General features: G+C 37.4%; 1 protein-coding gene across 8 annotated transcripts in view; it reads right to left on the bottom strand.

Moving 5' to 3' along the window:
* TRPM3 (transient receptor potential cation channel subfamily M member 3) overlaps window positions 1-6,767 on the bottom strand; it is a 943,194-nt gene extending 936,427 nt beyond the window's left edge. For all 8 annotated transcript variants that reach the window (XM_055272296.2, XM_055272299.2, XM_063636996.1 and 5 more), the window contains exon 1: window positions 6,266-6,767. In XM_055272296.2, coding sequence (XP_055128271.1) covers window positions 6,266-6,448 — 183 coding nt within the window. In that variant the 5' untranslated portion in view covers window positions 6,449-6,767. The remainder of the gene's footprint in view (window positions 1-6,265) is intronic.
* Window positions 6,768-16,865: the final 10,098 nt, after the last annotated feature.

The raw sequence follows: 16,865 nt of genomic DNA, 5'->3' as shown, positions 1-16,865 counted from the left end.
AGAAAGGTATTATTGCCCTCTTTCCAAATTGCAAAACCCAAGCGACTGTTTTTCTTCCTCATCTTTTGAGAAGCAGGCATAAATGTCTCAGAAGCTTTTTCTCCAAACCTCCCACCACCACACTTAAAGAGGCATTGACTCCTTTAACCTTTGCTCCAATGTACTCTGACTATAAAGCTAGACTTTGTATATCTCTGTGTTGTCACTTTGCATATCTCTTGTGTTAAACTATCAGCTGTATTAGAGAGGCTGTCCAGTACTTACCATGGTGCCTAACACCTCTTAAGTGCTCAACAAAAGTTAGATGAATGTTTCTTTAAACGTTGTTCTCTATAATCCTTTCATTTTTGCTTTACCAGCCCTCTTTTGGCTTTGCAAATGAAAGAAATAAAAAGTAAAAGCAACACATAGAAGACCATCACAGCTGGTCTAACAAAATGAAAGTAATGTTTTCTTACTATTTAGAAGTTATTTTTAATGATTCCATTGTTTTTAAAGATCTAGTAATTAATCTCAGGAGAAGCTGTTCTAATATCTTTGGGAATAATGAAAACAAACTTAAAATCATCACAATGCAAAGATATTTTACTCCTCCAAACAAAGTATTTGAATTAGGCATTTTCTAAGATATTCGTGGTCCTCAAATTAAAGCTGAAACTAAATTAAAATTTTTAATTCACTGTGATGAGGAGGAGGAGCTTGTTGGTTGTTACATTAATTACTAGAGAAAGATATTATTTCAGAAATGCTTCAACAAAATGGACCATTATCAGAAAATGGTCTTTTTTTGTTGTTGTTCACACAAAAAATATCACAATAACCAGAAAATACAACTGTATTCCTGAGCAATACAACACTGTCCCATTTTTATTTTCTTAACAGAATGAGTAAAAGGCAGTAGACAAAAATCAACCTGTCAAGAAATGGTTTATACAGTAATGGGCTAGCACTGCAGGAGATTCGCTCTGCTTTCATCAGGAGAGCCCTTTGTGTAACAAGAACAAACTACTAAAGGTTTAATGACATTGCAATAGCATATTAGACACTGAAAAAGGAAACAAGAATTCTTTTCACCCAGTTGCAGTTGTTTCTATGATAGCCACAAAGGACCTACTAGCCACGTAATCCTTAAATGGGAAATTGGCTGGGAGATCCGTTTTTCTGACTTTAGTTTTGCCTTTGACTCGGCTTTTTTTTTTTTTTCTGAGACGGAGTTTTTACTCTGTCTCCAGGCTGGAGGGCAATGGCGTGATCTCGGCTCACTGCAAGCTCTGCCTCCAGGGTTCAAGTGATTCTCTTGCCTCAGCCTCCTGAGTAGCTGGGACTACAGTCGTGCATTACCACCCCCAGCCAATTTTTGTATTTTTAGTAGAGATGGGGTTTCACCATGTTGGCTAGCATGGTCGCTATCTCCTGCCCTTGTGATCCACCTGCCTCAGCCTCCCAAAATGCTGGCATTACAGGCATGAGCCACTGTGCCCGGCCTTCCTCATTTATTTTAAGATCTTAAAGAATTCCGCTTTTAGCAGGGAAAACTGGAAATTACCTAGTAGGTTCAAAGAGGGCAAGTCAACATCAGAAACGAATGGTAGGTTTGTTTGTGGAACCCTCCTGCACGCACAGCATCTCAAATAGCTGTGAGAAGAGTGGCTTTGGTAACCAGCTGAAATGGACTTGCTTACTTGGCAGCACTGTGCTTTCTACATACTCACTGCTGTTTCCATACACTCTCTCAGTTGCCCACTTGTCTGCACAAGGTGTGATAATCTGTGGTTGGTACCTGCTGATAAGGGTAATTATAGCATTAGTGGAAGCAAGAGTGCTGTCTAAGGTTGAAAAACAACTCTAATTACACCTCCATCATTTTACTCCCTCAGCACAGTTTCTTTTTTTCCTTTTACAGAGTTTACTCAAAGACTAAATTAAATCTGCATCTATTTGAAAACAAGCTTTTAAATAGCTGTGGGGATAGAAAGAGAAATCTCTTTTTAAAATTAAAAATATATACATGCTAAGTGCAAGGGAAAGGGGGGGATATGGAGGGGAAAAAAAGAATATAAATCCATTTATTACCACTAAACTATACACTGAAAAATGGCAAATATGGTAAATTGTACATGTATATTTTACCTAAATAAAAATAAATAAGTAAATAAAGATAAATGTGTGGTTAAATTTAAATTAAGTTTAAAAAGGAGAGCATATAATTTGGGAGAGGATAAATATACTTAATTGAAATCTAAATTATTTTTCTCTTTTTCCCAAAATAATGCTGGATTTTTTTCTTTATATTCTGATTAAAAAATTTGAGATGAAATAAAAATACATACATGCTGTGGTGAGCAGCTGACATTTGTAATGCGAGACAGCACTTGCTGAATCACCTTTCAATAGATTTCCATGCATTTCTGTACAGACAGAATCAAAACAAATAGCAGGAATAACAAGAACAATAATTCACAAAGATATATGAAATCCAAATCTTATAGAATGGAGACAAAGAAGTTTTAAATTACTTTTATACCTATTGACCAATTCAACACAGACAGTATTTAAAACATTAATATCCAGAAACTTAATTTGATAGCTGAATTTCAAATGTATAACTTTCATAATAATAAAACTATGAAATTAATATAAAATGTCTTTACATTTACTAAAAAACAGTTTAGATTTGAAAAATCACCTATGACCTAATCTCAGACAGGAACAATTTCCAAGGAATGAATATAATTAAATACCACTTTACCGTATCGGAATTTTATGATTTGGGGTGTAATTTTAGTACTGTAGATTAATGGATTATAGCAAAGCAACATGAATTCATAAAGCTTCCATTGTCCCATTGTAAACCATGAAGCCTTAAAATATGGGAGAGAAGATGTTTCCTGAATTACAAAAATGGAAAAAAAAAAAAAAGTCTTTTCAAATCAACAAGGATTGATTTGTTAGACACACCCACTATTGTGGTCCAGAACTTGAGAACATGCATTTTAAATGCCACTATTAGGACACAGAACAGCTGCCCCTTCCTTCAGCTATTGCACAGGGCAGCGCTGCTTCTGCCTGTCACCAGAACAGAAGCAGATCCAAGTAGGCAGTGGCAGGGATAGCACACATTTTCTACCATAGGCCTGCCATACTCCATAAGAGCATCAAGAGTTAATTTACTCCAAAGAGACTACCAGAAATGCAACTTTTGGGTTTCTAATATTGGCGTCAAAATCATGGAGTTACCCAACCTCTAAGAAAACCCCTACATATTTAGTGATAAGTAGGTAGGAAATCTAACTGCCAAAGTCAAGTCAAGCCGACCTCCCCTACACTTCACACACCAAAACAGCATGTCTCAGATCATGAATAAAGTATTTCTGGATACCAGGAGTATAGCAGAACTCTCCTTACTGAAGAAAATATCTTCTATTAATTACGATGTATGCAATGCTTTGTTGCTAGTGAAAATAAAAACTAGGTCAGGCGCGGTGGCTCATACCTGTAATCCCAGCACTTTGGGAGGCCAAGGCGGGGAGATCACGAGGTCAGGAGATCGAGACCATCCTGGCCAACATGGTGAAACCCCATCTCTACTAAAAATACAAAAATTAGCTGGGTGCGGTGGTGTGTGCCTGTCATCCCAGCTACTCAGGAGGCTGAGGCAGGAGAATCACTTGAACCAGGGAGGCGGACGTTGCAGTGAGCCGAGATTGTGCCACTGCACTCCAGCCCGGCGACAGAGCAAGAATCCATCTCAAAAAAAAAAGAAAAGAAAAAAAAAAAAAAACTAATACAATCATTCCCCTTGAGGACAGAGTCATGGCCTATGTCATTCCCTGGGAATAACTTTAACTGGAAGTGATTTCAAGAATCCAACTAAAGCAGAGAAGACAGTAACAAATGTCACATTAAAAAAACAATTATTTTATATTCTCAAAAGAAAAAGATTTATGAAAGCCCCCATGCTTTACTATTAATCAAATTTTTCCACATTTTTCTATTTTGTCTTCAAAAGAAAGAGTGAACCCCTCATATTTTCTTTGTCAGGATGGATACCACAATATTTTGGGGACAACACATAATGAATAAGGTTCACAGCTACATTATAGAATATCTTATTTATTCATAGGAATAAATAAAAAACAGCATTAATCATATTAACTGCTTTAATCTTTATAGGTTAGGCTATTTTTTTACAGCTCACTTTAAGGGAGAGAAAAAATCTTACCTTAAAGATTAAAAACTTTTATAAGCATGTCTGCTATAAGCATTATGATTTCCTTCCTCCTGTTTGCATAATAAGTTGGGTATCTCACTTACAAATGAAGTCAAAACTCATTGTTAACAACTATAGAATCAAACCTTGGTTCAAAACCACCATCTTAGCTCTAAGATTTACAAAACCTCACTATCTTTGTTTAAAACACTGATAATTAAAAATTATAGCTACAAGCACTTATTATTAGGTTTTTAGAAGAAAATCAATATCAAACTTGCCATGCAATGTGAGAATAAGCACAGGCTTTTGCCTTAACTGGTTTTTAACTGAATTACTAATGTTTCAATTAACAAGTACTACAGAGAAGTACAGTACCATCATCATCCTTAGTAAACAGGAGGACATAGTTACTTTTCCAGATGTCTCTGGTTGTCATGGTACCCTCTTAGGCTCTTTCCCACATTTTTATTCTAGGTAACAAACCTGCAATCATTTATTCTAACTTATAACATAGTTATATGAAGATTTTATGTGTTCCTGATACAGACTGTGCACACACCTGTTGAACAGAATAAAAAATGCAGCTTAAGAAGTTCCTTAGATTAACACTTAGACTTCCTATTAAAAAGAGGATTGAATTTTTAGTTCACATACTTAATAAAAGCAGATGTCATGAATTTTATATTTTCCACATAATCTATTTCAGAAAAACCTATCTTCAGATTAATATTCTTTTGTAAAAAATATTTTCGAGTCCACATTTCTAAACAATATTTCTATACCTGAAGTAAAATCACTTGCCTTTTTAGGGGTGCTATACACATATTTAGATGAAAAAACCTGCTCACAAAAAACATTAAGTATTTGAGAAAAATACCTGAAATTTCATAACATTTTTGTAAACAAGCAACCAAAATAAACACACCAAAAATTTTAAATGTTTATATTACATTCTGTTGAAGTAATGTTTAAACATCTTACTTTTCAGGGTTTAATTTTTATCCGTCAATGACGACTTCCCGAAAACAGAGCAGGGTAACATTAATCACGCTGTGGGATCAATGCTTATGTACCATTCTTTCTTCTAATTAAATCAAAGTCTCTTCAATATGCAACATCTGCTGTCAAGCCCTTTGGGTGTAAAACAAATACACACACACAGACACACACACACACACACACACACACACACACACACACGCTGGTATTCTTAATGATGTTTGGGAAGTTGAAAGTGGTGTATCCTCCTTCCCCAGAAGCAACAGGAGGGCTTTGCGCTCTCTTCTAGAACAGAGTTCTCTCCCTCTGGGATAAAGGAAAACATAATATTCACATACTAAAAATGCAAATGCAGCTAAAGTTTTTTATCAACTGCACTTCTCTACACACATATGATGCCTATATTAATTTCACTGGAGTGCTTTTATTGCACTAATTAGACAGTGAAGAGGAGCTGACACATGGGAAAACTTGTCTGAACGCTGTATATGTTAAGCAGTAGGATTACAAGCACCTGGGATATTATTGCTATTCTCTGTATGCAAATGACATCCTGCAAACAATTAAACGCTCCCATTAAAATAGTGGGGGTGTGGGATGGAAAGAGCAAGTGCTAAGAGAGTAAAAATATGGCATGCCCTTTCTATTCCGCCCTCATTCAGCGAAGGCCGAGTACCTTCGACATGCTGCACAGACAGACCCTTGGGAACGTACACAGGAGTCACAATACACTCGACAACGTCTCACACGCTATGTTAACTGCAAAACTCTTACGATCTAACAGCGAGCCCCCTCGCCTCTCGAACATGTTTTCAATTTTTGCAGAGCCGCCAGAGACGTCAGGAGACCCTCCCCTGCTGAAGGGAGGGAAGACGTTCCTTCTCGCCCTTCCTCACAGCCCCCAGCACTCTCTTTCATTAGAAGCGGCGCCACAAGTTCCCTGGCTCTCACCCTTAAGGAGGCAAGTTCAGCACCATGGAAAGGGCTCGAGTCGCGTGCGAAGGGAGAAAAGAAAGCAAAGACTGGGGCTCTCCCCATCCCCCGGCCACTCACCGGCGTCTGCTGCGACGGGAGTCCCGAGCGCTTGGTGGACCCCTGCTTGGAACTTAACCTTTTCCAAGACTCGGCAAACCTGCCCCGGCTGGCGCTCCGGCTGCGTCTGCGGCTCTCCGCGCTGTCCTCGCGGTCGGAGCAGCCCCGCTCCATTTCCGCCGCATCCCTCCACTTCTTCCCCATGAGAAGTTTGCCTCCCTCGGCCAGGAAACAGCCCAGCGCCGAGCGCTCTCGCTGGCTCCTCGCCGCGGGTCTCCCTCCAGCCTGCGCGCGGCTCTCGGTTGGCGCTGCCTTTGCCTCCGCGGGCTCCTGCCAGAGCCCCGCTCTCCGTTACCGCCGCCGCCACCGGGCTGCGCTTGCGCCCGCGATTGGCTCAACTGTGGGCTGGGGCTGTGAGGGCCACCTGCGCACGAGCCAGCTTTCTTTTGCGTCCCCAAATTGCTCTCCACCAGGCAGCCGCCGCCTTCTCTGGAGAGTGCAGGGCCCACGCCTGAGGCTGTTGATGCGCCGCAGGGTAGCGCTCCCAGCGGTCACCTCACCCTGCCCAGTCCCCCAGACCTAGGGACGCACCACCCCCCACCCCGAGCTGCGGGTGGAAGCCTAGGTTACCCGCACTGGGTGGGTGGAGACTGCAGTTGACTTAAAAAAAGACAGGAAGGGGCAACTTTGTTCTTCCTGCTCTCTTTCTTCCCTTCTCTTTGCAACAACAACTCGCTCCTAAGTATCCTTGGGGAGAGTGGAGCTTCATCCCCTTGTCAGACGCCGCACTTATTTCTTCTCCAGCTTGCTCAGACTAGCCCACTGGGTCTCAGACTTGGCTGCACACTGGAGTTACCTGGATCTTTTTTCTCTTTCTCTTTTTTAAATGGTGATATTCCTCAGAGTCTAATTTAATTGGCCTGGCTGTGGCCTGGGAATCAGGATATTTAAAAGCTCCCAAGGTGATTCTAGCTGCTCCATCCGCATCAGCAATTAAGGGCCTTCAAGGGCCTGTACTGTGGCGGTAAGGCAGAGGAGGATTCTTGGGAAGGGAAGGCTGTTACTTCTCCTTACCTCAACTCATTTCTCTTTCCGGGGTAGGAATGGGATATTCAGTTTCCCCTCTCACCCTGGGCGGTTAAGCAGCGAGGATGACATGAGACGGATTCGTGGTGGAGCTCCTGTGTGTTGTGTATTCTGTGACCCCTGCACCTTGTTGTTCTTTCATGTTTTGGGGTCATTAGGACAGCCGGCTGGCCCTCATGAGTTTTCTGTCAGTTATTTTACCAGACTGAGCTGTCCACATGTTCAGGAATGCCCTTGATCAGATGCGAGAGGGCAGTTGGGGGCATCAAAAATTAACAAAACCTGAAAACAATAGCTTTACTCACCATTGAAGGGAGTGATGCCTAAAATCGCTCCCGGTTGAAAAGGGCCGTCTGGTTGCTTATCTGTTGCAATGGCAACAGATGTGTTTTCATTTCTTTCTGAAATCAAGCATTCTCTGTCCTATTTGAATATTGCCAGATCTTCCCAGGAGGCAAAGGTGAAGGAGGATTAAGAGGGAAAGAAATGCTGTGGGAAAATTGGTGTTGTGGCACTAGCTGTAAAAATCATAATCTGAGTTGCAGTGGTCAGTGTGATTAAGCAGAGGTTCTGAAACTGGCTAGTTTACGGGAATGGAATACAGAGCTCTAAAATCCCACAGCTGTGCACCTGTGTGTAGTGTCACATGAATATTAATCCTGCCATTTTAAGTAAAAGAGACTCACAGGGCATACATCCTATCTTTTTAAACAACTCTCTGTGTCTAGAAATCACACACCCATATTAAACAAAATGAGACTCTAAACAATGTGTGCAACACACGACGCCATTTAATGAGAAAACCACAGGCTCCATTTCACATTTTCTCACTCCCTATCTAAGTTCATGGATTTGAAATTATTAGTGACATTTCATGGAAATACCGTAATTTAGTCCAGATTCCTCTCCTTCACAAAAACAAATCAAAATGATTATGCTTAGTTTACAAAATTACGCAGGTATGAAAACCAAATACCAACGAGGGGGTAGAATAAAAGTCAGCATATTATTCCTTAAAGTAAATATTTACTTTTTCCTTTGGTTGCTTACAAAGGGGTATATAGGTATGACTATATAAATTCACTAAGAGATGAAAAGCCTGTGTTTTAACCTGGATGCCTTGAAAGTTCACTCTTTAGGTATAATAATAACATCCTTTAAAAGGAGCTAAGAGAGGCCTTCACAGGTATATCAAGACACATCATCCAAGAACATTCACTGTGCAGAGCCAGGAGACCCTGGTTCACCCACATCCACCCATGAAGGGGAAGATGACCCTGCCATAAAGCATGTCTGTCATGAAAGACTGTTCCAGCACATCAGTGCATACTCAGAGCAACTGGTGAGATTTTTAGATGTACTTAGAAAAATGTAATGATGAGTAGTGACTGCATGTGTCCTATTTTTTAGCTGTTTGGTCTAAAAATGAGCTTTCAATTGCCCTTATCTTAAAGCACTGTTTTTAAAGGCTTGTTTGAAGATGATCTCTGCATTTCTTTTTTGCACTTGACAGGTACCAAAAATGTCTTGGAACTGTATAAGAGGCTAAATTAGATGTGATTGTAGGCAAGCAGAAAACTGACCCTTTCCTCTTCTGATATTCTTTTGTCTTTCCAAAGTTCCTAATAGCCAGGAACTGGAAGAATAAAGTGAAAGTCTATCATATTTTTTACAAAATTAATGGAGAATGGCAGCACCAAAGCTAAGAACACATTGAAAATCACCAGCATTCAAATTCTGGAATACACATTAGAAGCCATTTCTAGAGCAACTTAGCTTTACTAGAGAAGAGTCACTGCAATTACAAAAGGTGGATATTAATAAATTTCAAAAGATAAATGGGAAGTAGGGCATAAACCTTTTTTTCTTCATAGTCTCTAGGCATTAAATAATGTGCAAATTAATGTGATAAGATTAAAGCAAAAATTACCATACTGTTAAATAATAGCTATTCTTTGTAAAATGAAAAGCAAATATATAAATTTTATTTATATATCAATCAAAATATAACATTTTGAAATATTCTGAAAAGTAAACTTTAAATAGTATTCTAAAAACAACAGAAAAAAGATATCAACACACTGTCAGATGTCAACAGTCCTCCATCAGCCCTAGGTACCCTTTGATCTGAAGTTTACATGGTTCTACTAGTCTGTGAATGAGTCAATAATCAGAAGAAACTCTCTCGAAACCCCATTTGCTCTAGGTATGTAGTCATGTGCTTCACTGCAAAAGAGTTTATAGGAAATATATATTCATTTGGTTATCTCTAGGACATGAAAACCCAAAGGTATACCCAGGAACTAACTTAACCCAGCAAAGTATGAGAGGGGAGGGCAAACAGAGAAAAGAATCAAAGCTGCAAAGTAATGTTGATCCAAAAATCTCTCCTTGTGAAATAAGACAATATAAACCATATTTCATCAACTTTAACACCTTCAATTTTTCAGAGAGGGTAAACCGCTCTGAAATCAGGATGCATTTTATCATAGATGGTATCTCAGATTCAGTGTAATGCAGCATATTGATTCATAGAGTCTCGGAGTGAAATTTGACATTAATAGATCTGACTTTAAAAATCCAACAAGCTACCATTAACTCTCTGCCTACACAATCAGCCTTTGGCATTAGATATCCTTTTTCTCATAAGCAGAGCATTTCCTTGTAAAACAGCTTTAAGCATTAGAAAGCCCATTCTTACAAACTAAGCTGAACCCCAAGCCTTCCACCTTTATTTTAAATTCTGGGGGGGGTCACACTATTTAAACATGTGTTCCTCATGATAATCATCAAGTATTTGAGACAGTCTTTACAGTCCCCTAAAATTTCTCTTATTAAGCTAAACAATGTGTGGCTTTTTCTGTCAAGTCCTTACACGCATTGGGGAACAAAGAGTCAGCACCCTCACATAATAAGAGAAATTGGAAAATGGTGGGTGTTCAATGAATCTGTGGCAACTACTTTGTGAATTCACTAAAAGCTTAATCACTATGACTAGACTCACAGTGAAGTGGGATTAGTCAATACCTACAAAGCAGGAGATAGGATGCAGAATTTGTGTTTAGTCATAATTAAATTCTTTTCTGCAGACCTGAGGGCTGAGACCCACAGAAGCCAAACAAGCATGAGAGTTGAAACAATTATTCCTGTAATCCAAGCAAAAAAATCTCCCAAACCCCATGACTATTAATCAAGAAAAGGAATAATGGGGTTATCTTGGTTTAAATAAATTGGCCATCTCTGTGGATGAAATTATCTGGGTATAGCTATGGGAAAATTATACTCTCTTTTAGGGAAAAAAACAATCTCATATATTCCCTGCAGCATCTGTTGACAAGTCTTCAATGGTTACACATCCTATCAAGTCCTCCAAGCAGAAGTCACTGCAGGCCAGAGAACCTGGCTACAAAAGTTCACTCTTTTCTTTTCCTCTTCCTTCATTTTTTCCCTCCTTCCTTCCTTCTTATTTTTTCTTCCTTTCTTCCTGCCTTCCTTTCTGTCTTTCTCTCCCTTCCTCCCTTTTCCTTCCTTCACCTTTTTTCCTTCCCTCTTTCTCTCAGCAAAGAACAAACCAAATTCTCCCAGCAAAATCCTCCAATTCTCCAGCCTTCCTACTAATATTATGATTTGTAGGAGTTTTTAGTATAAGCGTTCCTTTATTGTTCATTGATGCATTTGCATAAATTCATATTTATATAAAGTTTATTTCCCTTTCTAAATCTATAGGTAAATAGTTTTCTAAAATCTTATTTCAGGGTTAAGAGATAATGATTCAAGTGAATGCTATAAAATTATAAAGGTAAATAACAATAGAATCAAAAATAATATAACCATTAAAATTAGGGAGAAAAGGAGAGAGAGAATAGAAAAGAGAAGAAAGACAGGTATAAATTAGCTAAATGTCCACCTATTACTAAATAATTTCTAAAATAAGTGAATAAATACATACTGACATAAAATCCCCTTAAGAATGACTAAATTTCTGCAGACAGAAAATTTAAGCAAACAGAAAAACACTAAATGTTGTCAAAGCTGCGGAGCAACTAGAACTCCCACACACTGCTGGTGAGAATGTATGCTGGTACAACCACTTTAGAAAACCATTTGGCACTATCTACTAAAGTTGATCGTATGGATTCTCTGTGACCCAGCAATTCTACTCCAAGGTATATACCCAACAGAAATGAATGCTTATAATTAATGAAAGACTGTAAGATGTGCATAGCAGCACTATTTGTAAAACTCCCAATTTAGAAACTACATAAATGTCCATCAACAGCAAAATGAATAAATTATGGTATATTGAGACAGTGGAATGTGTACACTGATGAGAATGAATGAATTACTATTACACGCAAAACCATGGGTGATGCAACAACAATATTGAGCAAGAGAAGGTATACACAAAAGAATACATATTGTGAAATTCCATTAAGTTTGAAATTAGACAAAAACAATCTATACTACTAGAAGTCAGGACAGTGATTACCACAGGAGGATGCATTCTAGAGGACGCATTCTATAGCGATCAAAAGACAAATGAGGAGGGTCCCTGGAGGGCTAATAATGTGCTCTTTCTTGATCTGGTGGTAGTAACAAGGGTGTACTCATCTTGGAAAATTTATAGAGCAGCACAATTATAAATAATGTACTTTTTCATGTGCCTTACCTCAATAAAATGTTTACTAGGAAGGAAGAAACAAACAAACAAAAGGAGGGATGGAGAGAGGGAGGGTGAGAGAGAACCTATCTAAACATGTTTTCTGATGCTAATATCATTTCACATAATAGTACTTTTTACATTCTTATATAACCATTTATATATTATACAACCATGCATGTCTCATATAACTGTGACATTTTAAATTGTCAAGATAATTTCATGCATTACTTAAGGTAGATATTATTATCTGCATTTTCAGGAAGGGAAACAGACTGAGCATAGTTACCTGACTGATCCACGTTCTCCCAACTAATAATTGGAAGTTCGAGCCTTGAACCTCAGATTTTTAGCCCTCAATTCCAAGTTCTCTTTTGATTATATTATAGTCATCTCTATATATTTGTATACATTTTAAATTTATATAATTTACATGAAATTACATAATATATAAATATACAATATATGCTTATATATGAATAATATAATATATATGAAGTCTAATGTCTGTGTTAAAAAAAAAGTTGCTTAAACCAAAATGTAGATATTTTAAGCAGCATGTACTGGCATTGTTTCTTCCTAGAATTTAGAAATATTTGGGAAAAATTTGAAAATATTGAAAAACCTCCTCTGAGATTATAGGAAAAAGAGCCCATTTGGAAAACTGCCATAGAAAACTCCATTACTAAAATCCAGATGAGCTGAGACAATGGCTTTTACAGACAGAAGAAAGCCTTTTAACTGACCTCCATTTAACATACATGAAGAATGGATCTCTTTCTCCTAATACTCTGAAAGCTAATAACGAATCTGCTATTCTTTGCCACACAACTTTCTGGTCTTCCCATTTGAGTTGTATATTTCTCAGGGTCTACTGTGTTTCTTTCCAAGCCCATTTTTGTATGTTGTATTGGTGATCATCATGCAATTTCATTAAATTTTATGAACAATGATACAAAATGAGAACAAAAGAAGGTGGCATTTCTGTGAAAACCAAATAAAATGTTTTGGAAAGAAAAAAGACAAAAAAAATCACCCCTCAATTTGTTTTTATATATACTGGTATAACACGATGTGGACAAGAAAACTGTTTAAACAAACAAAAAATAATAATAATAATAGTCTTGAAAAAATACAGAAGCCAGTTTCCCTCAGATTTCTCTGCAGTTTTCATTAAGATATCTCTCTATTTAAAATGAAAAGGAAACTACAGATCCTACGTTATGGATATGGTTTATGCAAAAAGATAAACCAGAAGTTCAATTGCTAGTAACATACTCAAAGAAAATACTTTATCCCTAGGTCAAGAAATGAATACATATAACCTGTTTTAAGTTAAAATAAGATGTTTAAGCTTAACCAACTTTTGAACCAGTAGAAGATTCAACTATCCCCATAAGGAACTGATCTTGTTAACAGTCAAACGAATTGGATGCTACCTCTCTAAAAGGGCCAAATTTTTCCTCAAACTGCTTTTCCGGCATCATAGACACCAGAACTTCTAATTCTACAATTCACCACTTTTGCTTCTTAAAAAATGCCACTCTTGCGATGAGCAATATTTTAAGTTTTATCACTCATTACCACTTCTCCGAGGCCCGGAGTTTTCAGGCGTGAGGCAAGAACTCTAGGAGATCGATAGAGAAGGATGCACAACACAGATGTGGTAAGGAGGGGTGCACAGCCCAGAGCCTGGGAATTTCTAAAGATAAACTATTGTTTCCTTTTTGCTCCAGAGTTACAGCATTAGAACATGAGGCAATCATTTGTGCTAAAGCCCAATTATTTCTATTTTATACTACAAACTGCAGAAAAACATTAAAGGTCATCTTGGAAAAAATAACACAGTCTTAGGAGCATAGCAGAAGTCATTACTTTTTCTTCCTTTTTATTTTGAAGGAATTATGAATTTCTCAAAGCATCACACAGGTCAGGGAACATATTCAGTGATGTCTTCAACAGTTAGGTTCAGTGCTTATTTTTGTTTCCTAAAGGTAAGTGCATTAAATGGTCTTATAAAACTAAAATTTTAAACTGCCCATTTGCGTAACTATTTTGTTCAGAAAGACAAACAGGAATGTCATTTGGTCTACTGCAAAACAGAATGAAAAGGGAACATGGAAGTTACCATGCAAAACTCCCATGTTTCTTAATCACAATTTTTATTCACACTAAAAAGAACTATCTAAATACCATTGAATCTGAGCATATTAAACAGAACACTCTTAAATATTTTTCACTGTTCAAAACAGAACAAATTTGTACACTCTCCCCCTCCAAAGTACAAAAGTGAATGAAGTGAAAGCAATTAGTTAAACAAAAAGTAGCAGCTTAGTTACATTTTCATCTCTGATGTACTATCAAAATTCATTTCCTCCAACTCAAACAAAATCGTTATTGGAACCTGAATAGAGTCTGGAAGCAGAGACTCAACGAACTAACTAAAATTCCCAAATGCTTCACATGTATCCTTTGACTTCAACAAAAGAAACAAAATCAACAATATGCTAAAACTGAGACAAGCTATTATCGGGAACACAATGTATTTCATTGAAATTGTCTTTGCCTGGTGAATGGAGTCTTGGGTCATTCAGTAGAGCTTCCAGTACCTACTGTGAAACTTGGTATTAACAAGTGGTTTATATTAAACTAGGCTTTAAAGTAAATACATTGTACCAGATTATATAGAGTTCTTCCAGTTATTACTGGGAAAAGGTCATCTGATTGGCTGAAATGTATATGCTCTATGCTATAATAATATTAAAGGAGGTTAACAGCATTTTACATCCAGGTTGATGACATGAAAACAAAACTCATCAGGGTGTTCAATGTGCAAGAAGATGAAAGGTGATGCCAAGTTTGTTAAAATAAAAGTGTGTCTAAAATGAGAAAGGCAAATGGAAAAGCCATAATCCTTTAAACTCCTGTTTTTTCAAGAAAGCTTTATAGATAAATACTTCTTTTATCTAAAGGGGAATGATAAAGCAATTTTTAAGTTACCTGCCAAAGTGACCCTTCAGTATTTGTTGATTGGTGAGTTAGCTTCACCTCTTATTTTCTACCAGTGTTTTTCAACCAGATCTCCATGACAAACACATGTGGCATAGTCCTATTCATTACTTCCATCACACCCATTGATAAAGATTCTATGTATGCTATGAGCTGTTCACCTGTGTGAACAACTTTGCAATCTGGGTGAAAGTTTCTAGCCAGCTCCATAATATGCCTTGGTCAGCTGGATTTCAAATGTTACAAATTTCTTCAATTTTGAAGTATATTCTTAGAATCTCAATCTCTTGACCATGTCTGTGATAAACTTAACTTGAACATGATAGGTAATTTGAAAACTCCATGTGTCTGTTATAACCACACCCTTTGCAAATTGCATCTGTTACGATATCAAATAAACACAATGGTCAAAATCATGGCATTTATTTTGGTTCCAAGTGTCATCAATTTCTTCACATATGATTCATAAGTGCCCTGGAAGTACATGAGATATGTTGAAAAGAATCCAAAAGAGAAAGAAACCACTAGAAGTATGAAAGGAAGAATAAAATGTGAAAAACGAAAAACTAACAACAATGCTATTAAAAGTGCTAACATGTACTAAGCACTTATTATGTGCCAGGCACCATCTCACTACATGAATTAATTTGTTTAGTTCTTACAATAACTCCATTTAACCACTGAGGAAACTGAGGTAAAAAGAGGCTAAATAAAATGGCTGAAGTTTATATAGCTAGAGAGCAGCAGAACCAAGACTTGAACCCCGGAAGTCTGACTCCAGAGCCCATGCACCTTCCCACTGTGTCACTCTATCTAGGAAACAATAATAACTGCCTGACATAGACTGCTTCTTCTATGAAAAGCACTGTGCTAAGTATCTTGAATGAGATCACTAGTCTTTTCAAGAGCTCTTTGAAATGAAAATTATTGTCATTTTGCAGATAAGAAAAACAGAGGCACACAGGGTAACAATATGCCTAAATGATTCAACTTTTAAGTTGCAGCATTGAGATTCAACCTCCAGCCTGTCTGACTTCATAATAATGACAGCAAGAATAATAATAAACAACTAATAGTTATTGAATATTTATGATGTAACTAAGTCCACTACTAAATGCATATTTATCTCAATTTATCCTCTCGTCCGTATTGAAGATTAAGTGTAGTTTAGAGAGCCTAAGCAACTCTCCCAGATCACGCTGGTAGTCAGTGATGGAGTCTGGATTTCAGTTCAGGTGTGTCTGACTCTTGAGCCTAGGAATATAACCACTGCACTCCATTTTTGGCGTATTCAATCATTTTTAGCATTATAATACTAATATTATATTACTAGCAGTATACTACTATATTATTAGTATGTTATAGTAAACTAGAATAATTCTATTCTAATTTTATTACTAATTACTCATTTATATATTAATCTACTACTAATTACTAATTTTATACTAATTTAGTTTAATGGGGTTTTTTCATTTCTATTTATTTATTTATCTATTTATTTTTGAGACAGGGTCTCACTCTGTCACCCAGACTGGAGTGCAGTGGTGTGAACATGGCTCACTGCAGCCTCAAACTCCTGGGTTCAAACTATCCTCACCTCAGCCTCACAAGTAGCTACAACCACAGGTGTGTACCACCACACCTGTTTAAATTATTTATTTATTTGTTTGTTTATTTTTGTGGAGATGGGTGTCTCACCATGTTGCCCAGGCTGGTCTCAAACTCCTACATTCAAGTGATCCTCCTGCCTCAGCCTCCCAAAGTGCTGGGATTATAGTCATGAGCAATCACTACTGTTAAAATAATGGGCTGTCATTGTTGATTTAGGAATTAAAGTCAAAGGAAATGATTGTGAGATTTTCCATT

Source organism: Symphalangus syndactylus, chromosome 3 (genome assembly GCF_028878055.3).
Source record: "Symphalangus syndactylus isolate Jambi chromosome 3, NHGRI_mSymSyn1-v2.1_pri, whole genome shotgun sequence".
Classification (NCBI taxonomy): Eukaryota; Metazoa; Chordata; class Mammalia; order Primates; family Hylobatidae; genus Symphalangus; species Symphalangus syndactylus.
The sequence above is the reverse complement of the archived record's forward strand: the minus strand, read 5'-3'. Positions and strand labels throughout refer to the sequence as shown.